This window comes from Syngnathus scovelli, chromosome 13 (genome assembly GCF_024217435.2).
Source record: "Syngnathus scovelli strain Florida chromosome 13, RoL_Ssco_1.2, whole genome shotgun sequence".
NCBI lineage: Eukaryota > Metazoa > Chordata > Actinopteri > Syngnathiformes > Syngnathidae > Syngnathus > Syngnathus scovelli.
In genome coordinates, this window is record NC_090859.1 from 14,379,020 (window position 1) to 14,406,768 (window position 27,749).

Below are 27,749 nucleotides of genomic sequence, written 5' to 3' on the forward strand. Positions count from 1 at the left end.
ATCCGCGTGACACGAGCGCCGTCTGGTGGCTACAAAACGCTCTACAGCCAATGTCCTTTTTTACGCTGTGCAGTTTAAAAAAAAAACTTGATGTAGGCGATTATTGTGTTAATGAACATTATCTTACATAAGCTACGTGGACGACAGAGAGACGAATTGATGCTTGGCGTGGGTTTTGTCAATTTTACCATTCACGCAGGGGTACCTGAACGCCGCAGGTCTCCAAACCGCAAACGGAACGGACGTCAGTGGTGACCGGCAGATGGCGCCATCTCATCATAAACATCTTGGTGGTCTAGCAAATGGGTCAAAGGCTTTTGTGATTACATTTTTGTTTCTAGAGTGCTTAATGTGCTTCCACAATCTAAATTGTGGCCACAAAAAAAATTGCCAAAGTTTTGGCCTCCACAAAAATCAACCAAAGGAAGCTAGTAAGACCAAACGGTGTTTTAATGAAAGGGGGGGAAGAGTAAAAAAATTACTATTACATTATTTTATACACTATTTACATACATTTTACAAGACACAAAAATAAAAGCGACAACAAGACTAACAGCATCCGAGCAGGTGCAGCAGCTTGGCGTCCATGCCCTCGATGTCAGATTCATCGCCCGAGTCGGGACACTTGTTGGGGGCGGGCGAGGTGGCACACGGTGCGGCGGGAGAGTCGGAGATGACGGCCTCGAGCCACGAAGAGAGCGAGGAGGACGAGGAGGAGAAGGAGGAGACGAAAGAAGAGCCGGAGGAAGCGGGCGCGTCATCGCCCGCGTTCCTGTGCTCGTGGCTGGCGGCTGCGGCATCGCAGGGCCGCCTCTTCTTTTTGGTGGCCTGCACACACAAAAATCAAACACGCGTCAAGACGTCGGAAAAGGCCGGGCCGATTGACGGGAACGTGGACGCACGGCGTCGTCTTTGTCGCTGCCGCTGGAGCCGTCGGAGGACAGCTGCTCGTTCAGCTTCTTCTCCACGTAGGCCTGTTCGTAATATTTGGCCTGCTGCTCCTTGCTCAGCGACGTCCACTGGCAACACCAAATTGAGACGGAACTCAACGTTTGAGATTCTACCGTGAGCGTTGCTCGACTCACCAGCTGTGCCAGGAACTTGTTGACAGCCACGCTGTCCTTCTGCTCCAGTTGGTTCTTCAGCGTCGGGCGTCGCTCTCGGAGAAAGCACATGAAGGCGTTGGGCGGCTTTTTGACCCCGGCCGGCTTGCGTCGCCGCTTGCGCTTCGTTTTAAGACTGAGGGACCAGAGCGCGTGCGTCAAATGAATGGGAAGTGTCTTCCGGGACAGCCGAGGTCTTACCTGGAGGAGCAGGTGGTCGTGGGGGGAGGAAGAGGAGGCGGCGCGGCCTGAGAGGCGTCCACCGCCGCGTACAACACTTCGCCGTTACTACGATGCAAACAGGATGTGAGCGGCGGGAGTGTCAGTCTGCGTGTTTGCGTGTGCGGGACTCACAGCATCCCGACGGCGTGCAGCGTGGCACCTTCGGGAAGCGGCACCACAGGGAGGCTCTTTTTCTGGGGACACAAAAGGCTGCAGTGGTGTCACGGGTCCACTAGATGTCAGCGTGTGCAGTTCTTATGTTTCAAAATGTGTCTGGACGGCAAGCTATCCGACCAAAATCAAAAGCTGTAAATCTCCGATTGCTGAGGGACGGAGTTGGGTGTGTGTGTACGCATGCGTGCGTGTACCGGCTGCGGTGGCACCGTTGGGTAGCTGAAGGACGGCTGGCTGTGGACCACCTGAGGCGTCATCTGGCAGGGTAAGTACTGTGGGATGAGGGAAAAGGTGTGAAACGACAAATGTAAACATAAGCACGACACTCTCGTGGCAAACAAAAACATCCTGGGTCGAGTGGCCTTAGCTTCAAAAGCGTTTCATTTTTGCCTTTTGTCTGTGTGCTCAAACTGGATGGTGGTCACAAGTCTGAGCCATTGCCTGATCGACTAGCTCTAGTCCTGCCTCCTCGTCATCCACTTACCTGGAGACGGAAAGGAGACCCCGCCTGGCGGCTGAGGTGATAGGGGTGCATGAGGTACGGGTTGAACTGCGGCCCGTATCTCATACTGGGAAGCGGCACTAACTGGGCGTGCGGGATAAACGGCAGGCGCGGAGGGAAGCGGGCCGGCTGAGGGCGGGCGTCAAACGACATCCCGCCGTACAAGGGAGACGGTGGGGGGTTCAAGGGCGGGTGAGGGGGGGGCGTGTTGGTGGGGTCACACATGATGTTGGAGCACAACTCTTGCAGGGTGTCGGCAACATCCTGCCACTCGAGCTCGCCTACGATCTGCTCAAACTCTTCCCTGAGCTTCTCCATCAGTGCCCTGATGACCTAGCTCGCCCTAACTCTGGCCTCCAGCTGTCACACACACACACATACACACACACACACACACACACACGCACGCACACAAATTAGATAGAGAGATATCCAGATAGCGCTTTATTAATCCTCAAAGGAAATTGACAAATATGGAATAAGGAGAAATACGTGTTGTAGAAATACGTGCTTATAACCGAAAGATATCAAATCTTTCAAGACCATCTCCGGTATCTTATTTTCGTTCATTTTGGGAGCACTTGACAGTGAAGAGTACGCAGCCCAAGTTGATCAAAGGACAAATGCAAACATGATGCAACGAGTAGCGAGCAATCCCATTGAAAATGCGCAGACGAAAGCGTGACGTCACATAGACTAGACACCGGTGGTAGGTTAAGCATACAAATACATGTACATACTCTTTATTTAATTATCATCGCGAGGTAAAAGAAGGAATAAAGTGCTCAAAATAGACAAGATTTGCGTTAATGACAGAGCGGACATTTTGCGCTCGGCACCATTTTAAGAACTTCGTAGCCGTCTCACAAATGAGGATTTGAATTGAATGGTGTTTGGTTTTTCGCAGTTGGGCGTATACAATCATGTGTAATAATAACAACAACACACTAAGCTTTCCTTTTCCTAAAAAAATAGTTTTGTTAAAACTTGTACTTTTTACCTAACACTTGACTTGACGTGTTCAGCTAGCAGTTAGCTAAAACGCCCAAGTTGTACAAATGCTCTTTGGCTTTTTAATGTTTTTATTTGTATGCTTTATAGACAGCGGCTTACCGACTGTAGTTGTTTATGAGTCGGTCTTGCGTGCTGGTGATACTGCACAACTTGGCCACTGTTGTCGATATTTGTGCAGTTTGCGGTCAAGTGGTCTCGATCTTGCGATGAAGTGGACTTTGCTGGAAGCTCCGCCCCCACCTTTCGGAAGCGGGTCGCCATGGTAACCTCAGCCGCGTCACTAGCTCACGTGAGTCATCCACGGTTCCGTAAACAATCTGCTTTTTATGGATATATAACACGCGTTTTCAGCTTTATGCACCCCCCCCCCCCCTCAAACTAGCCTCATGCATTTGAGCACAAAAACACTTTATGGTTTCCAAATGTTTCCTGCGACTCAGCGGGAGTTTGGCGGCGTTTAAAGATGTCGGCGACTCATTCAAACCCAAAACAGGTGAATGTATATTATATACATGTCAAAGAATTGTTTTTTAAATCCAACTCCAGACAACCTTTAACTCTATAATAGCACATGATGACATTTATTTCTAACGAGAACTGATTAGCTGATTATCTAGAGTGAGCTTTCTGTCTTTCTTTCTTTCTTTCTCCAGAAAGTGAGTGAACACGTGAGCAAGCTGTGCCGCGCCACTCGAGCTGGCTTGGTGCAGAAGAGTCTCCACGCGCTTCATGCTCATCAAGTGCGGCAAGAAAAAGTAACTGCAGGCTAATAAAAAAAAATAAAAATAAAAAATCTGTTGGAGTTGGATAGTGTACGACTCTCACTGAGCACAAATATTTTCCTTGTTATGGGCGACTTTAATTCTGCCCTGTTGGCTTGGGAACCCCCGTCTCTTTCTTTTCAGCGATGACAGCGCAGTAGAGGCCACTTGGGCCAAAAAGGAGCTTCGAGGGGGTCAAACCGAGCGTTCTGTGTGAAAGGCACCCATTATGGAAGTTGGGGGGGGGGGGGGGGGGGGGGGGGGGGTCACAGAGGCAACAGAGCAGTGTGCTTCTCCTGCCCTGCTGTTTTGCATCTGATCATCTAAATGCGGAATTCTGCATCAGCTGTGTGAAACCGCACAGTATTACACCACTTTGCTGGGTTCTGTGTGAAAGGTACTTGGACCTCACAATGAACGCAAGCACTCTTTATGAAAAAAAAGAAGAAAAAAGTCTTTCGAAGACTTTTTTTTTTTCATCTGGAGCTTTAATGAAAACACAACGTTAGCGAGGGGAGCCGCTCATTCATCATTATTATGAAACACTCACTCAATCTCAGGCCGAGGCGCCCGGTTGCTGGGAGCCAATCAATCATGCGGAGCGATGACCGGTCGCCGGTTGACCGCATGCAGCCAAAGAACTGTTAGCGTGCCATTACGAATAGCCAGCGTGCTTGCAAATATTAGCTTTCATGACTTACTGCGGGCGCTCACGTCATCCTCAACTATTGTTGACTTTTATTAGAAGCTGCCGCAAAGACAAAAACAGCCAGCACCCTCCTTGTCTGTTCATCATTTGATTATTGAGAGGAGGGTGTCAATGATTGGCCTTTTTTTGTGTTTTTTGGGTTGCGCTTCTGGCACATTCCGTCTCTTGTGGTGCCCCTCTCGTCCTCCCTGACACTGACCTGCGTGTTATTGTTGCGGGGAAGCAGCCGGCCAGCGGAAGTTCTGCTCTAGGAGATTGAAGCCGGTAGCTAAATGACGCTTCCTGTCTTCCAACACCCCATTTCCATCCCCCCCAAAAAGTCCTTAGGCCTACGCTCGCCCCTGAACGCATGTTTGATTCAACAAACTATCACTAAGGGTTTGTATTCAATATTAGCTTAGGCTAGCTATTAGCAGCATGTGAAACCATATACTCAGATGTCCACCATCTTGGCTCAAGCAGTTTGCCTCTAAAGTGCAAATCCCTGCAAAAAGGAGGCACGAAGGGGGGTCACGGGGGTCCGGTCTGCAGGATCGAGATAAATCCAGAGGGGAGTGGGCAGGAAGTGCTCTCACATCACTTCCCGTCTTTGTTGAAGTCGCTATTTTCAAGGCTCGGAATGTCGCTCCCGTGGCGCGGGGGTGAAGGAATTCAAAACAAGTTCATTAAGTTGCGGGTGAGCCGCGAGTTCTACAACGTCGCCCACCTTGGGCCGCGCCCTGCTCACATCCTGCGGCGGACCGCCCGCCATGCTTTTCTCAATGTGAGCTCGCCGAGGTGAACGCTGTTGATTTTCCCAGACGCTCTGGTTTAGCTTCCAATTTTAAAAAGAAAAAGTCATCATCATGATGTCGGACGTGGCGGCCGGGTTGCTTCCAGTATCTGATGACATGCTAACGGAGCTATTCAAAACATTTAGCCTTTAGCCGGCGTTCCGCCATCTGCAAAAGCTGTCAGGCTGTCAGTAAACGTTAGCTAATTCGACAGGGATTGAATCCCCCGGGACACTGCTGAGAGGGGCGGGCATAAATGAAGTCCCTCCGATTCATGGATGATGTTTCACAATGAACTTTTTCTGCCCTCATTTCATTAGGGGTTTCCAAAAAGTGCAATCTCCAATATGTGACAACAATCGCCACGTGTTTGTTCTCGGTCTCGGCCAAATGATTCACTATATGTATGAAGCTATGCTCTACGTATGACGTTTTTATGTTTAAGGCCCAGGGAAACCTCGTCGCTGCAGGAATTGCTGGCAAGTGCCGGCCGGGTATATCCTACACGTGACAACAATCGAATGTAGTTTTTCTTAGTCTGGCAGTAAAATATTTACGCTATTGGCCCACGGGAATCGTGCAGGGATTTGTGGCTTGTGCTGTCTGCTTCCTATACGTGACAACAATCTACTGTATTGTTACTATGTCCAGTCTGTGAGGGGAGGGCTAATTTTGCCAGAATCACTACAGCACATTCCAAACATTTATCGTCTCGCCTTCCATAAAAGCTGTCAAGCTGTCAGCAAACGTTGGCGAGGCTCCAGCCGACTTGAAGAAACATCAAATCCCCCGCGTGAGTCCGCCGGCTCCGTCTAATATTTATGGATTTGCGCCGGGAGTGAGTATGAAGTCACTCCGGGACGAGGCTTTCGCAGGAACATTTGGAAAAATCCAAGAGAGTACGCAGGGGTTAGAAACACGGAGGGAGGCCGTTCAAGGGAAATCACAATGTGGATCGACCAGCCCAATATGCGCATTATTAGTCGAGGGTTCGCCGCACACACGTTTTGCATTATCCCGGCTTTACACCAGGAAGCGCCGGGACCACCGAGGCAAAAGGGGGAAGGGGAGGGGAGGGGCGGCATCAGACAAGCTTGCCTTAGCCGGCCGGGGAGGAGGCTGGTAGAGGAAAAGGGTGTCAGGCCTTGGATGGCAGGATGTCCTGTTTGGATGGAAACCCCACCGAGAAGAGAAAGGGGAAAAAAAACGTGACACTACTCGTGATTGCAAAGATTTGCTACAATCCTGCGAGGGAAAAGCGCAGAACCCAAACACGGTCAAGGTGATCTTCTTACTCTCTGCTAATGCACTCAACAGCGTCCAGAATATACAAGTCGTCATGGAAACCGCCCCAAAAGAAAGAGCAATTTTCAAACCTCGAGCGTTTATGCCAAGTACGTGTTGTTTCCTATACGAGACAACAATCTACTATTAAACATTCAAGTCCCGCTAATATGACCAACAATTCTCCATTTAAGAGTTTGGGAAAATGTTTTAAAATGCCAATTTGTGGACCTCGGAGAGCTGCGTTCTGGCAAGTGGTGGCTCTGTCCTACACTGGACAACAGTCTCCCTTATCTTTCTGTGTCTGGCTGAATGTGGCAAAAACATCAAGTCTTAAAACGTGACCCCACAAAATGTCTTGAGCAGCTCTCATCACGCTGATGTGTGCACTCTCAAGTCATAAAGCTTGAGTGGCGGCGCGGGCAACCGCCCCACCCCACCCCACCCCGCCCGGCCCGGCTCCGAGGTCAGCGCCGCTGGCCCTTTAGCCAAATCTGTCTGACGCAGATCCGCTTCCTGCGCGAGCGAGATTGGTATTGTTCGCAAGGAGCCGGCACGGCCATCTCGCAGCGCAGCCGTTTCCTCTTTCCTGTGGAGGAGGAAGCGGTGCTGATGCTGACCCCGCCTCCTCTGCCGATGCGCTTTTGGATTCCAAAGAACGAAAGCTGGCGCTTTCCTCGCACTGATTTTGCATCCTACCTTGTGTAGTCAATGTTCCAACTTGAGTTTTATTTTGTTTTTTAATAGGGTTGTTTTAAAAAAAGCTTACTTTGTTTTTGTTTCGTTTTTCATACAGGGCATTTGTAGAGCACCAAGTGACTTGAAATCAGTCTCCTGACGAAATGAAGTTAGCGCTCTTGCCTTTGACCTGGGAACAGGTTCATCCTATTGCCACAATTTCCTATGAGGACGCTCATCTAAATTGGGATGGTCCAAACATGAAGTAAAACCCTCGCGTCTGCACAGCTTAAAATCTCATTTGTGGAGCGTGTCATCAAACCAATAGAAATAAAAAGTGCTTCCAAATCACTTTTAGTCACAAGATGAGAACACGTATGTGCAGCTCTTTTTTTTTTTTTTTTTTTATCAGGGCCTAACAGTGACAGGAAGTCCGCTTTGGGGATTGTCCGTGCAGTTCCTGGCTGCCTTAGTTGCAACAGGAAGCGCGGCATAAAACCAAGTGGAAAAACGCCCAGAGATCATTTTGGAGCACAGAGGAGGACTGCCACTGCCACCGGGACCAGACGAACCAACACCACAGACAACTACACAATGGAGGCAGCCGCTGGGCCACAGGGCCGTAGCTCAAGGGGAACCACCGGGGCATTTGCCCACGCAATTAATGGCCTGCACATGCAAAGGTAAACAATAACAGATGTATTTTCAAAACATTCTGTTTCACAGTTTGTAGTTGCAATGACGACTCGCAGTTGTGCTGGAGGCCAAAAATTTACTTGAGTTGATTTTAAGCAACAGAAAAGATTGTTACGAGCCATATGTCGGTTAATCTGTGTTATTTATTAATACAAATCAAAAAAAAAAAAAAGAAAGTTGTGTATTTAAATTCAAATACAAGCATACAAAAAATGTAAGATTTTCACATCCCGATTCATTATTTTAAAATTGCATACAAATTAAAATGCATAAATAGTATATTAAACAAAAGAACCATATTAGTCCCTAACATCGGAATTTTTTGCATGTAGGCAATAAAATAGATTTTAAATTATTTTTATAAACACATTTTAAAAATGTAAAAGCCACAAAAATCTAAAAACAGTCATTTTCTCAATCTAACCACAGCAAAATACGCTTTGAAACACAATTAAAAAAAAAATCCGACTGTAATTCGGATTTTCAAAGAGACAAAAAGGATTGGAGACGTGATGACGTCACTGAATAGCTGGGGGTGCCGAGGGAGGGGGGTCATGAGTGGGGGGAGGTGCTCCCATCACCCCCCATGCGCATCGTGTGTGTGACAGTCTGAACTGACCAGCTACACACACACGCACACACGCTCAATGGATTTTTTAAGACTATTACTCCGATGATCATCACTGGAATTATAACAAATTTATTTGAATTGGACGATTAACCAGAAGCAAGTTTTTTCCTACTTTTTGGACACTTCCTAGAGCAAAGGTGACACTTCAGTGCGCGCTTCTTTCCGTTTCGTGTACGTGCGGGAGTACGCGCTCGCTTCGCCGCTTCGTACGTGCACGCGACAGTAGAACGTGCGCGCGCGCGTCGTGAGTGTTGGAAGTCGACGTTTTCGGGAGGGAGTTGGGGAAACGGCGACCTCGTGTGGACAATTGTGGTCATGACACAGTGTTGACTGAAAATTCAAAAATGACTTCGGAAAACGGAATATGATGTAACTTTGCAAAATATTACACATTTGTTAATGTTTTAAAAGTTTTCTGTGATGTAATGAAACGAGTTTCTGCCTCACAGGTGGTCCCCTGGTTGGAGGAGTGCGTTGCAACCCACCCCGGTTGCCCCCTCCTCTTCTTCGCTACGGCTGGCACGGCTCGGAAGAGCGTGAGAGAAAAAGAGAGAGAGGGGGAACGTCGTGGGAAAGGAAAATGATCCAAACGACGTTCCTCGCCGCCCTCCTCGTCCTCCACGTCGCACACACACCCTTGGCCTGCGCTCACTACGGGTAAATCACAGCCCTTATTTTTTAACACAATATACATGTATAGAAAAAAAATATATATATATTCATATCGTTTGCTCAATAAAAGTCTTTTTTTCTTCTTCAATTTTTAAAAGTTGCCTTGGTTTCACGTGCTTTAGATGCAATAGTAATAACATTTTTTGTCTGGCTCTCTTGCTAGGAGGAGAGTGTGTAGCGGCCGCCAGCATCATCACGTCGTCATGGCAACAGAGTCGTACGTTCTGCCGCTGCACAAGCCCTACATGACAGCGTGCCAGGGCCACCGCCTCTGCAGCACCTACAAGTGAGTCGTCCAAATCTACAGGAATATTACCACGCAAAATATAGAATTTTTCAGAACTAATAATCATTTCATATTAAAAAAAAACACTAAATTCACAATTGAATGTTTTTAAAGAAATACTGAGGAAGGTTTAAAAAGTGTTTACCCGAGAGGATAACGAGTGGGTCAAAGTGGAATGGAGTTTCGTTATCAAGTATTTTGTGTAACTACGGGAAATGTGCGCCCATTGAGACCGCTCGAGTTGTTTATTTTGGTCGTCCTTCTCCTGGCTCGCTTGTTCCCACCACAGCCAAGCCCATTTTTAAACTTTTTTTTTTTTTTAACTCTCGCTGCACCACCCTGGTCAAATCAAAGCATTCACTTTAGTGTTCATGCAGGCTGTGCGCTTTCATAGATATCTAAGTTAAAGGGCGGATGGAAGACAGCTGGATATCTTCTTCTTGGTTATATATTTGTCCTCCGCAGTCACGTTTTTCCCGACGTCTGCGGTAGGCCCAGAGAGTGTTTACATAAATTCATAGCAATCCTCAAAGTCCCGATTTGACATCAGTGCGCTATAAACAAGATGGGAAGACCAGATACATGTAAGTGGCGACAAACTGGCGAGTAGGCGGAAGAAATCTGGACACACGTAATGAAAAAAAAAGTCGTCCGTCTGCAGTACTTAACATTGTTTAAATTTAGTGGACATCAGACAAAATCTCGACAAGGAGCTCATCTATGAATGACCTTAAAATGACCGTTTCGAATCAAAACGGCCGACTTCCTGTGTGTTTTGGGTCACGACTTGTCGAGAATCTTTGTTTTGGTTGGTCTATTCTTGATAGTAACTGCTATAAAGTTTCACGTTGCTAAGTATAAGTGGCTCTGACCTGGTAGAGGTCGTTCTTGAAATGTTGACATTTTTTGTCTCGACAGAACAGTGTACACGGTAGCGTATCGCCAGGTGAGCAGAGTCGTGTCTTTCTCCAACTTCTACCCGGAATGTTGTCCGGGATGGCGACGCTTTCACTCGCTCAACTGTAACCAAGGTAAACATTTAGGACAAATTTCTAACCACGCTAAGCTACATGCTAATTGACTTTGCGAGGTTAAAATTTCGACAAGAGATTCTATTGGTTGAAAACAGGGGACACAATTTGAGGAAGCCCTTCTAGGTTGGACTAACGGGCCAAATTGTAGCACTTGTCGTGGAAAATGTAGTCATTCTTGAAACATTTTTTGTATTCCAGATGTGGACGAGTGTGTGGAGCAGCATCCGTGCTCTCAAGGGTGCGTCAACACAGTCGGTAGTTTCCGATGTTTCTGCCGCGACGGTTTCTTCCTAGCTGGGGATTCACGCTCCTGCCGACGTATGGAAACATCCGATTCCACTCCAGCGCCACCAACAGGTGAGTGAAGGGAAAACACAAACAAACATGTATCCACAGGTGTGTGTGTGTTGTGTATTTTTGTGAAGAAGATGAAGAAGACCAAGACGAGATCATAGCCAGCCTCGCGGCTCATTATTACTTTTGGTACGCGCTATGCCGCTCTCAACTCGTACCGTGAGTAATAATGCACTGCGACTGGCGCCCCCTACAGCTCTCTCAAAAGTATGAATGACAGGATATGTTTTTCCACATGATGCTTCGACTCCTCCCATTTTTTTAAATAAACGTTTATAAATTGTTAAACGATTCAAACTTACAAAAAAGTTTTTCGTGGTAGGCTATGCTAAGCTAGGTTTGTCGGCTGCAGCTGTACCTTGATCTGGAAACATTTGTGGAGGAGACTTCCATGTCTGGCTATGAAAATGCTAGGTCAGCAGAGAGCAACATTCCGCTGTTGGAGGAGTTTTTTGTTGGCCCGCTTGGCCGGCACCGCTGCTGCTTTTGCTTCCAGTCAATCTTGATTCCGATTGCATGATGTCATAGTTTGAGTTCAGGGCGCTAAATAGGTCCATTTTTAAGTCACCTTTCAAAACATCCCCTCAGCCTCCCTGCAATTCCTCCATCAGCCACTGCATATGGACCAATATAAAAATTCTAATCACCATTGAATCATAATTTGAATTAAACCTTTAAATGACATTCATATTATGTAGCAAGTTAATATAATTACGGGGAACCTACCAGAAATTGAAGGCTGCCACTGCCAGACCAGAAAGTTCGGCTCCGTAGCGCGATAACTTGTATTCGTTTGTCAATGAAATAGGTTCGTGGGGAAACGGCGGTCATTTAGGGGAAACCATTTTTATTTCCCCACCCGCTAACGTTACGCTTTACACCAAACACTGCAGGCGGAACTTCAGGTATTATTCTCAAGAACGTGACGGAGGAAGTGCAGAACTTAAAGAGCAGAATGGAACTTCTGGAACAAGTACGTACACACACGCATTTTTCTCTGTATATTTGATTTCTTCTCCAATGATTAATTTTCGCAATTCCCTGTAGAAGCTGCAGGTGGCGCTGGCGCCGTACAGCAGCGTTTTCCCAGAGGAGGGTGTATCGGAGAACAGCGCCACCTTGCTGTCGCACTCCTTCCGCCAGCTGGACCGCATCGACTCCCTGAGCGAGCAGATCGGATTCCTAGAGGAGCGTCTGGGAACCTGTAAGTGAAGCTTAAACGCCGGAAAACCAGGAACAAAGAAAAAATGTGAAGGGAATGTGTTAGTTCACAAATATGGCGTCCTACAAAGTCAAAGCACCTAGAGGACTAACATTTTGTTTTTCTTTTTTGCTAAAAGAAATTTTTTAATGTGTACCCCAACTATCAAAGTGTCTCAAGTTTTTTTATTTGAAAGATTCGAGCTTATAACCATTCTAAGGATTACCTTGTAAAAACATTTTTTTTCTCCCTCCTTTAGGTTCCTGCCAGGAAAACTAGCCGCAACCAAAACTGAAACAACATGGCTGACACACGCACACATCAAGATCATGATCATCGAGTAATTGTCAAACAAATCAGCAAGGGGATGTTTCCTCACATGTTCGCAAAGTGTTGTCTTGCTTTAAACAACTGTAACATGTCTTTGATGGTTCTAATAGTGTCTTTGATACCTTTTGTAATGTTTCTAAAAATGTCTTTTACATTTTATTTAAAATTACAACCAGTTAGTTTTCAGTTTGATTTTTTTATACAACCTTTTGTAATAAAACATCAGCAAGCAAAAATGAAATGAGTGCTCAATAACGAAGTAGGGAACAAGACATAATAATAAATAAAATGGAGATAAGTGTGTTGAAAAATTTTGCAAGGCCTCCACAATTATCCCATTTATTTTAAGTCTATTGAAAAACAAGATATATTCAATAATAGAATACTGCAAATGGGGGGGAGGGGGCACTCACATATACACACACACAAACACAGACGCTACAAGTTATTACTTATACCCCGTCTTTAATAGCTTTGGTGAAAATTAAAAAAAAAGACAATAAATAAAAGCACCAAAGAAATCATGTTAGAAAATAATTTGCATCTTAATTTTCCTCAACATGACAGGAAAGGTGGAGTCAAAACAAGCACAGAAAAATACAAAAGTAATCTTTTCGCCATGAATTGCCACACTTTAATTAGTATGAAAGTGATCACCCATATAATAATCCTTACTGCTCGACCAATCAGATGGCTGGATGGTCAAAAAAGGGGCGGGCTCTTCATCCCTGATGCATTAGCAAACAAAAGCAACAGAGTATAAAATGGATCAAAAATACTCAGTTCGGAGCATTTTTTTTGGTTTGGTTTGACATTCAAAATGCAAATATTTGACAAAAGTAATTCTTATACAGAAGCCAAGAGTGTTGTACTTTATATTTTTTACAGAAAATTTTAAATTCAAACTTTTTCAAAACAAACTCAATCTTATAAGAGTAAACTGATTTTTAGCTTCAACACAACTGGCGTAAACAAACTTATCAACAAAGGGACAGTGCAGCTAATAAAAAATCTCTGAGAATTAAGTCATGGCAGAAAAAAAGCCAAATAATTGGTTTCATAAGTACGTCATATTCCTACGACATTTGAATGCAACACTAAGCTATGGCATGTGTGTGCATGTGCCGACATGAATGAAGAGGCAAGCGTCACTCGTCAAACCAGCTATATATTGACTCAATAGACGCGTGCTAGCTCCAAGGCTAGCTTAGCGCGCAGTGACGTCAGCCCACTTTAGCAACACACACACACACAAAAAAGACGTTAAGTGGTGGTTAGTAGCTCGCACACTTATCCCAAACAAGGGACACATTCGCAAAATACGACTTGAGGGTGAAATTTGTTACAAAGTTTGCTGTAGCAACGCTACGGGGTTAAGTCGCTATGCTAAAATGTCATCAGGGTGAAAGAAAATGCAATACGGCAGAACTTTTTCAATTTTTTACCCCCAAAGCAACCCAAACAAAAAGGCAATATGAGAGGATCACCCCAAGAAAAAACAAAAAACAAAAACCTGCATCCAAAGCGGAAGAACGCGCGAGGGCATGCACGAAAAACAACGCACATCCGTACAGCTGGGCTCGCCGTCCGTCACTCCGCTCGCGTACATCGTGAGGGTCAGGACTGTGCGGACCGGCCGCCTAGCCGGAGAGTCGCGAGAGGTAAAAGTGGCACTGGGCTGAGATTGACAAAATGGCGTCAAGCGCTCAGTGCCTGACGGGCCCGTTGCTGTACGCCAAGCCGGAGATGTCCAGGAAGGCCGAGCGCATGGCGTCAAAGGACTTGTCGGCGAGAGACGCCACGTCCTCCAGCGTCATGCCCTTGGTCTCAATCTTCGGGAGAATCTTCAACCGGATGGTCCCTGCGCCACAGGTGGCAAAAGTACTCACTCGGGACTTGTGTGGGGAGGGTGGGGGGAAAAAAATTGCCAGCAGTGCTTACCCGACTTGAACTGCTTCTCTTTCCGTAAGTAGAAGTTACCGTAGGAGGAGAAGACCACTGGTATGATGGGCACCTGCCAACAGGGTTAGGGTCAGGGAGATTGTTGCCACATGCCACTACTTGCTAGAAATTCCTCTGTCAACACCCCCCCCCCCCCCCCCCCCCCCCGTACGCAGATTCAAATGACTTTGCCCATTAACCTATACGTATAGAATCATTTAAAAATGTGGAAATAAACTACGTAGATTCCCCCCCCACACACACAATGTTTTATGACCTCATTTGGTAAAGTTGCTTCCACCTGCCACGGCCTGAAGCAGGGGCTCTGAACAGACGCTCGTGACCCGTGGGGGGGTGATGCGGCTCATTAAGGCGCGCAGCTGTCGGTTGCCCCGTGGCAGAGTGACGCCATCTTCTCCACAATCGAAAACAAATACGAACAAGAACCATTCGAATCATAATCGTCGCTGTTGGAGAACAAATTGAGGCCACGGGCCTTCCTGTTACGGGCACAATTGATGGAAAGCCCCTTGAGCTTCAATATCCATCTTAAGGTCGGTCGTGTGGCTTTAGGTACGTGACATTTTGAACAGGTACTGACTTGCGCTTGCACGGCCAAGTGGAAGGCGCCTTTTTTAAAGGGCAACAGGTCTCCCCGCTGGTTCCGCGTTCCCTCCGGAAACACCCACAGACGGATCTACGGAGGGTCACGCACAAACACATTGAAAATAATTTGAAACAAACGGCAGGGTCTGATTTCAACATTCGATTTGAAGGCGTGCTTGAAAGTGTTACCTGCTCGTCCAACATGGTTTTGGCGGCGTCGCCCAAGACGCTCTTGGCGTCGCTGGTCTTCTTGCGGTTGATGAAGATGATACCGCCCAGCCAGCAGACGATGCCCACCGAGCCGGCGTAGATCAGCTCCTTCTTGGCGATCATGGTGCAGCGGTCGGGCAGGATCTCCATTAGCCCTGCGGGAGGAAGCCACAACATCAACCACGATATTCCAATAACCAATGAATTGGTCGATTGATCGGAAAAAGAAAAAAAAAAATCGGCAGTAAGGGGCACTACCCACCCAAAACGTCGAGGGAGCTCTGGTGGTTGGAAATGATGACGTAGGGGCCCGGCGTCTGCAGGTGCTCCCAGCCGCTGACTTCGAAGCGCAAGCCCAGGAAATACTTGACGTGCCGAACCAGGCCGCGGACAATCCTGATGAGGACGGAAAAAAAGGAAAAAAAAGTTGGGCTTCAAGCGAGGGATAACAAAGTGGATTGCCACCTTTGACGACATTTCGTCTGGGAGAAAAAAAGTCACTACTGGTCCGACATCTAAATACTCGTGACACGTTGTTGCACCACATCCCTTTGTCAGCAGCGCGTCCTCGTTTAAACCCCAAGCACGAGAGGGTCTCCATTTAGTCTGTCCGTATTGGCTTTGTGAATATCGCAAGATCTCACTTGGCTTGGCTTACTTTGGCTCCAACTGTAGCACTACGAAACTTAACATGCAACCTTTACCCAAGATGTCAGAATCTTTTTGTCTTATCTCTCATCAGGTCACTGATAAGGCAAGAGTTTAAAAGCCGTCAGTTATGCAATTCCTCGCTTCGTGCTGCAGTTTTTTTTTTTTTTTCTCTAACCAGCCATAACAACAAAGGACTGAGCTGCTAAGGGGTCATGCTCAAGGCTGTCCCTTGGTAGTTTAAACTCAATGGAAACATTTCAATGCAGACAAAAAATAAAAAAAAATAAAAAGCAAATTGTTTGATTCTTAAGGTTAGTTTTCTCCACGTTTGATTTGACTGGGCCAACTAGATCGAGAAGGGATGTTAGTAAACTAAAACGGTGGGCCTAAAATGGAGCTTTGGGACCCAATCTCAGAGATTATGTTGGATGTAAATATGTTAACCTGCACCCCACATGCATGTAAATATTCAATCTCTTAATATAATATGCGCACACACCACATAGGGGGCGGGATAGTCCCGTGCGGATGATCTCGTGTTAGAAAGCATATTTTGGGAAGATAAGCAGTGAAACTGTAATAAAGACAGTTGACCGTTTTGCAGCTGTAGCATTGTATCCCTCGCGCGCGCTCGCACACGCACACGAGAGAATATTCCAGAATTTGACTATGTTGATTTTGTTGTGAGAGGTTCAGCATACGCTAACGTTAGCTTGGTTTTAATGTGAATCTTTAAAACGAATTGGAACGAAAGAGGAAGCGAAACCGTTTGTTGACATCGGCAGTAGAGATTTAGACAGATTTTTATACATTGGATTTGGTGGATAGCCTATTAGCCTTGCGAGCTAACGGGCAGCCAGCCGATCGCGCTGTCAAACCGAGCCCAAGTCCAAACTCACTTCATGTTCTCGACGTCCCTGCCGCCGCTCTTGAGTACACACAGCGGTATCGCCACCAACGCCAGCACCATCATCCAAGCCACGTAGAAGATCTTTTTGAAATAAAATATTAACGCGTGACCGCTGCTCCAAAGCAGCAGCAACACCGCGAGCGGCGCCACCAGCGGGGCCATCCACAAGAGAACATCCATAGCGGGGAAAAGAGGGAAGCGGGAAAGCTCGCTCGCCTGCTCGCTGAGGCTGGCTGTTCGGCTGGCTGGCGGGGGCTCCGCTCACGCTGCTCGGCAAAGGAGAGGCGCCGCGAGCCGGTCAAACATAACACGGTAGTTGGTACTCCCGACCATGTATCGCTATTCATCTGTTGCGAGGTGGAGTCCAGCCAGCACACGGTCGTCGTCATCCGCAGTTTTTTTTCTTCTTCTCCAATTTCCGGGACGGCGACTGCTTGTACGGCTGTATGTGACGTCATCAGCACCGTTATCTTTAGATGCTAATTATTTCATCCTAAAACGTTATTGTACACAAATAAAAACATTTTTGGCTCGCTAGCTCCAAACATTTGGTTGAATTGATCTCATTTTTGTCAATTCCTATCTTTGATTAAATTATCATTAAAGTTCAGATGCGGAAACTAGGTAACGGGAGGGAAAATTACAATAATACATGCTAAATTACTTTGCAATTTATTTGGAAGAATTGTGAAGCACTTCCAAACCAATATCACACATTTGTATTAATATTGCATTTTCCCACCCTTTTACTTAATTGTATCTATAATACCTGTAATATAATGTCATTGTTTGGCACAATATGTAAATTGTTCGTTTAAATTAGCATTAGTATAAAAAAAAACTAATTGGTTAGTTTGGTGTAATTGCCAAATATACATTCACTTTACTCAATCCCCAGAATGAGACTAGCATGTACATAATGGGATTATCGAGCTAATCCAATCCATGGCCATATAATCTGAGGCTGTCTGTTTGGAGTTTTTTGACTCCACTTGACACAATTTGGAAGATTAGGAGGGATCGTTGGAGCCTTCGTCCTGATCAAATCCTGATCCATGAGTATAACTATGAGCACGGCAAACGGTATGGCAGCTGCTAAACCACCAATTTTTATTTATTTATTTAGTCGGGGATGAATTGAATGTACTTTAAACACCAAAGACATTTATGCCTCCAAGACAGTTGAAATACATCCGTTCAAAACAAATTCGGGCAGTTTATTCCCAACCAAATTTAGGTACAGTGAAGACAAAACAAGTCTACACACCACTTTTTAAATGCAAGGGTTTTGCGATGACAAAATTACCCACCATTACTGTAGCCAACAACTCAACTAAAAAAAAGTTACGTCAACATTATGTTCAGTTTGAAATTTGAACATAAACACTGCACTAAGATGTCGGAGGAAAATTTCACGTTACTAATAAGTAAATTAAAATACATTGCATGAAATAAAAAAACATGTACAAAAATAAATCTTTGAATACAAACGGCTGTAAGGATGATATGAAATGTAGAAATAACTTAACTGAAATGAAAACATGCACTTTATTTTGTTAGGAAACATAGATTCTCATTTTCCTGTAGTGCACTCCTTTGTCCACAGGACGGCGGTCACGCACGCACGCTTTTGTTGGCAAACGAAGAAGTCAAAAAAACAAGATGGCGCCGTTATCGTAGCGTTTTGTAGCGGTATTTCATCTTAAAATTATTACGACATTTTTTTTTTTGAAAGCGCTTTTAGCATTTATTTTATATTTCCTATTTTATGCTACTATTTTATCCATTAGACATCAACTGTGCCGACTATTTGTTTCGAAGCGTTATGACAACTTAGCTACTGCTGTGTTGACAACGGAGCTATCAGTCGGCGACCGAGAAATGGACATAGTGTCCGGCTCGGCGTCCGCGGGGACTACCGCTGCCATGTCCGACGACATGGAGGGCCTGGGCGGCAGCGGCGTCTTACCCCTGGACGCCATCAAGACGGAGCAGGGGCTGCCAGTGAGCGGTGCGGAGGAGGCGGGCAATCCCAACGTGGCCATGGGTATCAAGTTCATCCTGCCCAACCGCTTCGACATGAACGTCTGTTCCCGATTCGTCAAGTCGCTCAACGAGGAAGACAGCAAGAACATCCAAGACCAGGTCAACTCCGACTTGGAGGTCGCATCCGTGCTCTTCAAAGGTTTGCACGGAATGACAATTATAACAAAATCGTTAGACGTGATGTAAAAACAGTATACTTAACTAAATACCATTGACTCTGCCCACAGCTGGCTGCCCGTATTCCTAAATGTTGCACGAACATGTGCCTGTTATGTTTTCAGCGGAGTGCAACATCCAGACGTCTCCGTCCGCAGGCATCCAGGTGCGCCACGTGTACACGCCCTCCACCACCAAGCACTTCTCCCCCATCAAGCAGTCCACAACTCTCACCAACAAGCACCGCGGCAACGAGGTCTCCTCCACGCCGCTCCTCGTGCACTGTACGCCCGCTGCTGCCGCCACCCGCACCTTGGCCTGTCATTCGCAGCAAAACGTAATCTCCTCTTTTGTTTGTCTTGCCAGCTTTATCCATTCATCAGCTGGCAGCTCAAGGCGAGATGGTCTTTCTGGCCAGCAGGATCGAGCAAGGTACACGTGTCCGTGCTTTGCTAAGGCTTTCCATCCAGTCTACAAAAACCTGTCACGTTTTTGTATTTTCCATCACGAGAAAGTAACGCAATCTTCTCATGGGAAACGTCACTGTTGTGTTTTTCCAAAGAGACGGTGATTAACGCACAGGACGAGGAAGGCTTCACTCCTCTCATGTGGGCGGCGGCACATGGGCAGATTGCTGTGGTGGAGTTTCTGCTCCAGAATGTAAAGGCATTCAGACACGTAGGGTGCTATAAACATCAGCACAATAACCATGATGCATCGCCGCGCGTGCAGGGCGCCGATCCAAACTTGTTGGCCAAAGGACGAGAGAGCGCTTTGTCGCTGGCGTGTAGCAAAGGATACACGGACATTGTCAAGATGCTCATCGACTGCGGCGTGGACGTCAACGAGTACGACTGGGTCGGTCACACATCCAATTTTTATTGAAATTTAAGTTGCCAAACTAGGTGAAATTCGAACAGTAAAATGAGCTGTGACGAGATGTACAAATGGGGGGTGTTAACCAGCAACCGTGCTTAGTCACAGCTGTGGAAAAATAAACCCATTAAGACAAAGAACAGTCATATTTGAGGAAGTACCTTACGCTCACGTTGCTGCTGCTTTCAGAACGGAGGCGCCCCGCTACTCTACGCCGTGCACGGCAATCATATCCGCTGCGTGGAGCTGCTACTCGGTAAACACGCACACACAGGCACCTCCCGCTAGAGGTTCCCAACGAGAACAACGGTCGTGAGAAATAAACATTTGCGCAATGATAAATCAAATCATTTTCATTTGCAGAGAGCGGCGCCGATCCCACCGTGGAGTCGGACTCGGGATTCAACGCCATGGACATGGCAGTGGCCATGGGACATCGCAACGGTACGTAGGCAATTTGAATGGTGAGCTCCGCTAAAAAAAGGCAGGACGTGAAAGGAACGTAGGTTTGTTGCTCATGCTAATCGGGCACGTGCGTGTGCAGTGCAACAGGTGATGGAGGCGCACCTGCTCAGGTTGCTGATGGCCATACGAGAGTGACGCCATTGACGACTGCGCTGCTCGGAGCTCTTTTGACGCTTGTTTCGGTTGCTTTCGCTGCACGTTACCCATCACACATTATTTATTTCAAGCCTCTCGATGTGGTTACTTAAAAAAGATGTTCTATTTATTTTTAATTTAACAACTGTTTTTAAATAGGAATTGAGTTTTTAGTTTTATGTACGCATCTTTTAATTACACTGCACTTCAAGTGCAATTTAAAATCGTCACTTGTTTTTAAATGTAAAATACGTACGATTTAAACTAATTTGTGGTTAAAAAAAGTTTTGCAATGATAATCTTCCCTTCAAAAGACACAAAATAGAAATTGTGTCATTACATTTCAAATTCAATTACAATTTTGTAAAGTAATGTGTGTCGGAGGCATTAAGTCCCTCATGTATTTATCAAACTTGTTCCTGTTTGGAAGTAAACAATCGTGCGCACGCCTACACGGTTGTCTTTGTGGTGTTTTGATTTATAAAAAAAAAAAGTTAAGCATTTCTACTCCCATCTTTTTATTCTCCTTCAACTCATCTTTCGCTCCAAAGTACATCATCGCAACGACAAACGGAATGAAGTCTAAAACGGTTTATCTTCGCCGCACGCTCACGCGAGTCGCTAAAAATGCAAAGTTGCATTTGTTGATTGACAGTAGCTACACTTTTTTTGATTGCAGACATGGCTATTTTTTGTTGTTGTTAAACGAGGCCACATATGAACAAGATTCAGTAACGCGGAGGGAAAATATTTTACATTCAATCATTGGGCAGGACTGAGCAGGGGGGGGGAACTAAAAAGCACGCAGATTTGGGCACCCTCCCCCTCGGTCCAGTCTTAAGGTCCCCCATTTTTCCCCGACTTGGTCCTCTAGTTTGCTTCATCCTTGGATGCCTCATCAAAGTTCTCCACCAGATCTGAAAGCGCACAAAAAGTGCAAAGTGAAATCGTTCACTGATTGGTCATGAATTTTAGCAATTGATAATCATAACTCCAAAATCATTGTCAATAATCTAATCACCACAACATTTTTCATCATCACGAGGAAGCAGTTTTGTTTTTTACATATACATATAGTTATTTAGCATTTGCCACCTAAAGGCCCAAAGCGCAGCAGCCACTCGGTTGCTATTGAGAAGAACCGTTTTGGTTAGTCAAGGAAAAAGAGCAACTGACCTGGCACTTCGTCGTCGTCTTCTTCTTCTTCGACTGTGGCGATGGGGACTTTGCCGTCTGTGGCTGCAGGAAAAGAAGAGACCACGCTCTCGTTTAAGACGACAAATATCCAATATATTCTTATTTGGGCTTTGAAAATGTGAGAATCCGGAAGAGGGGGAGGACCTTGCTTGGGCAGGGCCTCGGCGAGCCTCCTAAGGCTGGTAAGGCTGTCGGCGCCAAGCTGGTTGAGTATTCCGGGCAGCATCTCCGTGAGCTGCTTGGTCTCGGCGTGGCCCGTGACGGTGAAGGTGTTGGCGGCCAACGACGCCTGCACTTTGGGATTGTTGAAGTGGATCACCGTGCCCTGATTGGTGAACATGTTCACCTGCCAAAGTCCAAAAAGCTGTTCAGTTGGGGCCCTCAGGCTCACCACACCCATTTTTGGCTCCTACCTCCTCGATACCGGAGATATTGTTGACGCCGAGCTTCTTCAAGGAAAACTGCAGCTTCTTGTCGTCCGCCGTGGCTGTCCTGTGCACCACCTTCTTCTTTCGCCGGGCGCTGCCCTGGGACACCGACGACGCGCAAAATTCTCTTTACATACACCAGGCGGATGGGACCTTACCTTACCTTACCTTAGCTTACCTACTCGAGCAAACAAACTTCTAAGTTCAGAATAATTGGTCACTAAATGTGTTAATAAGTATGAGTACTTAGTAGACGGCTTTTCCTGGCCTTTTTTTCCAAATCATAAAACTTCGCATTTGAACAACTGCAATGTTGACATGTTGGCTGAGCGCGGGACTTACCTTTCCTCCAATGCGGACCTGCGCCTGCAGCTTCGCTAATTTCTCCTGATTCATGATAGTTTCTTTCATCTGTAAGAAAAATGCGACATCCATCAACACAACACCGTGCAGCAGGAGGTTCTCACCGAAGCAGACATGAATCTTTACAGCATGTGAGCGTCACCTTGTGCGCCAAGTTCAAATGACAACTTTATTGAAACCTATAGTTTCACCTGAGCTTTTTATTTTTTTTAAGGCTAACTTGGACGCGAAAGAATTGGACTTGTCGCAGCCAAACCCAACACATTCACAATCGGGGTTCCTGGTGGGTAAACGCGATAAGCAAACACGTCAACATCACGATCAAAAAATACAATTTGCAAAACAAGGTGCGGCTATGTTTCGGAACGGCTAGCGGCCAGCTAACGTCGGCTAGCTTGTCAGCTTTCAGCCGCCTCGGGCAAGCGACGCGCAACAGGCAGCAAGCAACTTTATGCGTCCGCCCTCCCACACATTCGGACAGATTCGGAGAAGTTGTGTTCACCCTCGGCGCGCCAAAACAAGCGGCTGAAAACCTCCGCGCTCACCTGTAAGCTAACAGCAGACACACGCGGGGAGCAAGATGGACACCAAATAGGAAGACGGAAGTGACGTCGGGTAGAAGTGCCGTCGCCTTGGTATATTTTCCCCAACTGGGTATATTGCCCTCCACTATGTCTCGCAGGTTCTTACGCAGCCTGACGTGAAAGGGTAAGAGCAAATTCCAGGCGTTTACCATTTAATACTTTTGAGTATTTCATTTTTCGTTTGACCAAACGAAGGGTTCGATTTCACGTCAATCCTCAGACGGACACCTCAACCACACTGAAGCAAACTTTTCCAAAGTTACTCAGTGAAGGTCCCATTTCTTTTAAAACGATTGAATTTGTTAATGCTGTCGGCGAAACGAGTTGGATGGACGGCATCTAAATTTGCAACGTGTTCTTTCATCCCCAATGGGCTGGTCCGTTCGCTCTCTGCGCTGCATGCCTCTGGATGCCACAAGATGGCGCAAAACTGGTTGAATTCACTGCAATCAACAGATTTGACCAGACGCTGGCTGGCGCTGGAGAGGTCAAGCTCACCGATGTAAATGTGCTAAATGACCAAATTGGTGTCGAGGACGATAGGAGGAGGCTGAAGTCAAGACAGAAAAATATATACACAAATAAATTGAAAATCAAATATACACAAATCGCTACTACAAATCTGTCACACATACATACTGTCTTATCCAGTTCATCGTTAAAAGAACCTGTATTGTCTTTGAATGTTGCAGAATTGTCCTTCTCCTTGCACCACCCTTTGACTGCATGGCTCTTCAAGCGGGAGTCCAAACTTGGGTCTTTTTGGTCGGCTGTTTCATTTCTATTGGTTAACGGTTTGCAAAAAGATGCAAAAAAAAAAAAAGTCAACAATGATCAACCTCCGTGTACAGAAATGCTTGTATTCTGCAAATGGCCACAGATCATTTTCTTCCGCGCGATCCTTTTGAACTACTATATTTCTAGTCATTTGTTTTGTTGTAAACATACACAATGTGCAAGGCCCCAAAGCGTACGCAGCTATACTGTATAGTAAGAAACCAAAAGTACAATCAAATGCTTTTTATTTTTTTATTTGCAGAAGCAGAAAAAGGAGACCAAAGAATGCAGCGCAATGGGGAGCAAAAAAAAAAAAACCCTACAAAGAAAATGAGTGACAACTGAGTGCTCTTATTCTTATTATTCTTCAAAAGATTCGAGCGCCCTACAAAGGAAATGAGTAACAACTGAGCGCTCTTAGTCTTATTCTTAAAAAAAAAAAAAATCCAAGCGTCCTACAAAGAAAATGAGTACCAAGTGAGAGTGCTCTCATTATTATGCTATCATTTTAAAAAAAAATCCAAGCGCCATAAAAAGAAAATGAGTACCAACCGAGAGTGCGCTCTTATTCTTATTCCTATTCTTAGAAGAAAAAATCCAAGCGCCACACAAAGAAAATGAGTAACAACTGAGAGTGCTTTATTCTAATTTTTTTTTTTCCAACTTTAAGCATGCACGTTTTCTGCTTTTTTTGGGTGTAGACGTGGGACAAACGGCGGCGGCGGCGGCGGTGGTGGTTCCGGGCGGGCCCCGAGCTGGCGTCTCCCGGCCGGGGACGAGCTGCACAAAGGCAAAAAAAAAAAGACGCTCCGTCAGCGAGTAGTGGGCGAGCTGGTGCGCCAAGGCCACCTGGCGAGCCCACCTGGCGGGCGCCGTCCCGGAGATCTAGTAGCACAGGAGGAGGTGCAGCAGGCTCATCGTCAGCAGCAGCGCCAGCGAGTAGGACGCCGCTATGGCGCCGTCTTGCAAAAGACGAAAAAACACAACAAACACATGCTCACAATTAAGGGCACCCACCGCAAGCGAGGGCGCAAGCAGGCGAGCCAAGCCAGGCTGCCGCGACTCACTTAACTCACCCAGCAAAGTCAAGTCGTAGCCGGCGGACTTGTCCTTGCCGGCCTCGCACACGTATGTGCCCGCGTCCGTGGCCTTGAGGGCCGCAAAGTCGACGGTGGCGGCGGTTTTGCCCATCATGTTTTTGCCGTCCTTGAGCCAGGTGAAGACGGTGACGTCGGTGATGAGGGTGCCGTTCTGGGTGACCACGCACTCCAGGCTCCATTTGGTGCCCATCTTGGCTAGGCCGCTGCTGGCTTTGACCTCAACCTGGCGGACAGGCTTCAAGGTGGGGGAACTTTTCTTCACTGGCCGGGCACGGCGCAGCAGTGTTCCAGTTAGGGTCAGGCAGCAGCGCAAGACTGCTCGGCGACATGCAACCTACCGGGAAAAGCAAGGGTGATGGTCTTCTGAGCGGCGCTATCAGCGTTCGCTTTGGCCACGTAATTCCCCAAGTCAGGCACACCGATGTTAAGGATGTCCAAGTTGCCGTTTGTTGTTGTTTTCCCAGCGGATCCCAAGTACCATTTGAGGCTATCGCTGCCAGCCTTCAATCGGACGTTTTGGCCCAACTCTGTGTTGCACACCTTGTTGTTGGTTTCGCACACGACTGTCAGAAGCAGAAAAGCAGAGACGGCACACACACGTGCACACACACATTGAGCTTGCTGGCTCGGGCGACAAATAGACGCAAGGCACTCCCCGTTTTGTCAACTTTTGTTTTCCCCACAAGCATCAAATAATCTTTACACATTTTGTTTGGTTTCCTTGCAAAAAGCTTTGCGGCGTGACCGAGCGGCAGCATCAAACTCACCCAAAGGGATAACTTTGAACTTCTGGAACTTGGAAGTAAGATAGTTGACCGTGTAGATCTTGGCGGCATCGCCGACTTCCACTTCCTTGAGTGTCATATCACTGTTCGCCATTACGTACCTGCCACCAGACGTGCTAATAACTTCGTCATCAGGGTCCTTCCACACTAGAGAGCCTGTGGCGGCGGATGAGGGTTTCATCTTGAGGTTTTGTCCAATCTCGCACTTGCAGTCCTTAGTTTGGTCTTCAGTGCCGTTACAGTCAACATCTGGAAAAGCACAAACAAGCGGAATCAGCGTTCGGGCTCGGCACTCAAGTCTGTGCTCAAAGTGCTGACTCGACTGTGGCGCCGCGGCCAAATTAGCACGTTTGGTGGCCATCTCAATCGGAAGGGCAACAATCATAATACGAAAAATGATAATAATGTCGCGCGCGCGCGTCACCTGTCGTCTCGGTGATCACGGGCAGCGGCGGCAGCAGCAGCAGCAGTAGCAGCAGCCGGAGCCGGAAAGTGTCCATCTGGTCGCTATCGATTGAACGGTGTTAAAGTGTCTCGTTCCTTCTTCTCTTGCTTCGGCAAATGTGAGCAAGCCAGGCGAGCAGAGCAGAGCAGAGCAGAGCAGCGAGGGAGGGCTCCGCCGAGCGACGGACGAGCACGTAGCGGCAAAGCCCACAAAGGCCGCGCGTGTTCGGTCGTCATAGTCGCCATGAAAGTACGCTTTGAAAGTTGACGAGCCTTCTGCACACTTGGCTTTTCAGGATTGGATGCGCTCCACGGCGGCTTGATGACGAGCCGGGAGCCTCTGTGACGACGACGACGACGGACGGAAGGAAGGAAGGACCACACGTAGCCGGCCGGTGCCCCCGGTGTCCTCCAAGTGGCCTTTGGTTGAGAGAGAGAGACAGAGAGAGACCATCTTGCAAGTTCTATCCATCCCTTCCAAACCAGGCAGCCTGCCTGCCTGCCTGCCTGCCTGCCTGCCTGCCTGCCTGCCGAGGCAAAGAAAGAAAGAAAGAAGAAGAAAGAATACATCAAGACTTGACCCTCCTATTTGACCAGTTGTTTAGCATTCCAAACTAGGATTGGTGGCATTACAATGAAAACATCCTGGAGTAACTTTGGCTTTTTACGAGCAGCCAAGAACTGCCGATGGCCGATTCCTGTGCACAATTTTTAAGCCACAACGAGTTGAGCTGGATCCGCTCAATTCATCATTCCTGTACATAATTGTCTGAAACAGACATTTGGGCCATGCAATATCAAACATTCCATTGCAGCGTTAACGGAGGGGTGACGTAACCTCCAAACGTCGTATGTCGGGAACAGCCGGGGGGACTTGTATAAGACTCTTTTATCTTCATAAAATGGCTAATTAATGACTCGTTCAATTTATACTGTACTAATACGATGGCAAATATGCATAGGCCTATATAATATGGGCATTTGGCGCACCTCGCGCATTCTCTCACTCTGTGGTACTGCAGGGAACCCCAATAAACTTTGTATCAATCTAAAGCGGCGCATTTTTTGGCACGCTTTCCTTGCTATGCACGCACAGCAGTGTGTGTGTGGGGGTGGGTGTGGGCATGTGATACACACCATCACATGGCACTCAGAATTATTTCTTTAGCCCTTTATTTAGTTATTCCTTATTACGCGGATTTTTTTTTCAAAGAAAATAAAATATATATATATTAAAAGAATGTTCAATACAAAAAGGTAAACTGGGGAAATCTCGACCATAATGCCGTGGCTGAATTTTATTTTGCAAACTCCAAAGTTTGTTTCACAACTTTGAGAAGAAGGGTTGAAAGGTGATGCAGACACGTTTCAAAACGTATAATAAACAATACAATAGAAAGGTAGCACAATAAAGAAAAAAAAACTAAACAAGGAAAAAAAGCAGCGCCAATACTCAGCGTCTATATTCTTGATCTGCTTTCATTGCAACGCATGCACATTATAAAAGCCACGTCTCCGTCAGAGAATAAAGAGTAAAGTCAGAATAGCGACTTTACTCTCAGAGTTCTGACTTTAAAGTGGGAATTCTCACTTTAAAGTCAGAATTCTGAATAATAAAAAAAAAAGGCACAATCCTGTCGCCCCCCCCCCC

General features: G+C 46.6%; 6 protein-coding genes and 1 long non-coding RNA gene across 13 annotated transcripts; 3 read left to right on the plus strand and 4 right to left on the minus strand.

The window, feature by feature from the left end:
* Positions 1 to 429: 429 nt before the first annotated feature.
* Positions 430 to 3,276, minus strand: LOC125979302 (transcription factor 7-like 1-B). 3 transcript variants are annotated; one of them, XM_068652803.1, is made up of 8 exons: positions 3,115 to 3,254; positions 1,984 to 2,361; positions 1,694 to 1,771; positions 1,458 to 1,519; positions 1,305 to 1,391; positions 1,086 to 1,239; positions 903 to 1,019; positions 430 to 828 (listed from the first exon to the last, which is right to left on the minus strand). In XM_068652803.1, the coding sequence occupies exons 2-8, from the start codon at positions 2,317 to 2,319 to the stop codon at positions 550 to 552; spliced, it is 1,113 nt and encodes a 370-aa protein (XP_068508904.1). In that variant the 5' UTR covers positions 2,320 to 2,361; positions 3,115 to 3,254; the 3' UTR covers positions 430 to 549. The 3 variants fall into 3 exon arrangements, with proteins under 3 accessions (XP_068508904.1, XP_049593368.1, XP_049593367.1); XM_049737411.1 differs by lacking the exon at positions 1,984 to 2,361 and having other exon boundaries at positions 3,115 to 3,276; XM_049737410.2 differs by lacking the exon at positions 903 to 1,019.
* Positions 2,312 to 3,817, plus strand: LOC125979341 (uncharacterized). Of its 3 annotated transcripts, XR_007485300.2 has the most exons (4): positions 2,312 to 2,710; positions 3,194 to 3,304; positions 3,398 to 3,508; positions 3,669 to 3,817. It is a non-coding gene; the product is annotated as an uncharacterized lncRNA (long non-coding RNA). The 3 variants fall into 3 exon arrangements; XR_007485298.2 differs by lacking the exon at positions 3,398 to 3,508; XR_007485299.1 differs by lacking the exons at positions 2,312 to 2,710; positions 3,194 to 3,304 and having other exon boundaries at positions 3,319 to 3,508.
* Positions 3,818 to 7,760: 3,943 nt separating this feature from the next.
* On the plus strand, positions 7,761 to 12,743 carry egfl7 (EGF-like-domain, multiple 7). Its single transcript, XM_049737427.2, has 8 exons — positions 7,761 to 7,903; positions 8,997 to 9,204; positions 9,383 to 9,505; positions 10,424 to 10,536; positions 10,738 to 10,896; positions 11,787 to 11,866; positions 11,941 to 12,097; positions 12,354 to 12,743. The coding sequence occupies exons 1-8, from the start codon at positions 7,885 to 7,887 to the stop codon at positions 12,371 to 12,373; spliced, it is 879 nt and encodes a 292-aa protein (XP_049593384.1). The 5' UTR covers positions 7,761 to 7,884; the 3' UTR covers positions 12,374 to 12,743.
* A 126-nt stretch (positions 12,744 to 12,869) lies between these two features.
* agpat2 (1-acylglycerol-3-phosphate O-acyltransferase 2 (lysophosphatidic acid acyltransferase, beta)) lies at positions 12,870 to 17,179 on the minus strand. 2 transcript variants are annotated; one of them, XM_049737428.2, is made up of 6 exons: positions 16,959 to 17,179; positions 15,444 to 15,577; positions 15,161 to 15,336; positions 14,967 to 15,062; positions 14,366 to 14,438; positions 12,870 to 14,285 (listed from the first exon to the last, which is right to left on the minus strand). In XM_049737428.2, exons 1-6 carry the CDS (start codon positions 17,129 to 17,131, stop codon positions 14,131 to 14,133), a joined length of 807 nt encoding a protein of 268 aa, XP_049593385.1. In that variant the 5' UTR covers positions 17,132 to 17,179; the 3' UTR covers positions 12,870 to 14,130. The 2 variants fall into 2 exon arrangements, with proteins under 2 accessions (XP_049593385.1, XP_049593386.1); XM_049737429.2 differs by having other exon boundaries at positions 16,732 to 17,105.
* Positions 17,180 to 18,374: 1,195 nt separating this feature from the next.
* ankra2 (ankyrin repeat, family A (RFXANK-like), 2) lies at positions 18,375 to 20,872 on the plus strand. Of its 2 annotated transcripts, none has more exons than XM_049737422.1 (8): positions 18,375 to 18,927; positions 19,070 to 19,228; positions 19,311 to 19,376; positions 19,507 to 19,604; positions 19,677 to 19,802; positions 20,010 to 20,076; positions 20,184 to 20,284; positions 20,365 to 20,872. In XM_049737422.1, exons 1-7 carry the CDS (start codon positions 18,624 to 18,626, stop codon positions 20,270 to 20,272), a joined length of 909 nt encoding a protein of 302 aa, XP_049593379.1. In that variant the 5' UTR covers positions 18,375 to 18,623; the 3' UTR covers positions 20,273 to 20,284; positions 20,365 to 20,872. The 2 variants fall into 2 exon arrangements, with proteins under 2 accessions (XP_049593379.1, XP_049593378.1); XM_049737421.1 differs by having other exon boundaries at positions 18,376 to 18,927; positions 20,184 to 20,264.
* A 49-nt stretch (positions 20,873 to 20,921) lies between these two features.
* Positions 20,922 to 23,072, minus strand: btf3 (basic transcription factor 3). Its single transcript, XM_049737447.2, has 6 exons — positions 22,954 to 23,072; positions 22,388 to 22,456; positions 22,031 to 22,144; positions 21,762 to 21,963; positions 21,597 to 21,659; positions 20,922 to 21,337 (listed from the first exon to the last, which is right to left on the minus strand). Exons 2-6 carry the CDS (start codon positions 22,454 to 22,456, stop codon positions 21,291 to 21,293), a joined length of 495 nt encoding a protein of 164 aa, XP_049593404.1. The 5' UTR covers positions 22,954 to 23,072; the 3' UTR covers positions 20,922 to 21,290.
* A 925-nt stretch (positions 23,073 to 23,997) lies between these two features.
* Positions 23,998 to 26,417, minus strand: LOC125979310 (uncharacterized). Its single transcript, XM_049737425.2, has 6 exons — positions 26,079 to 26,417; positions 25,637 to 25,903; positions 25,208 to 25,432; positions 24,846 to 25,130; positions 24,632 to 24,731; positions 23,998 to 24,549 (listed from the first exon to the last, which is right to left on the minus strand). Exons 1-5 carry the CDS (start codon positions 26,152 to 26,154, stop codon positions 24,655 to 24,657), a joined length of 930 nt encoding a protein of 309 aa, XP_049593382.1. The 5' UTR covers positions 26,155 to 26,417; the 3' UTR covers positions 23,998 to 24,549; positions 24,632 to 24,654.
* Positions 26,418 to 27,749: the final 1,332 nt, after the last annotated feature.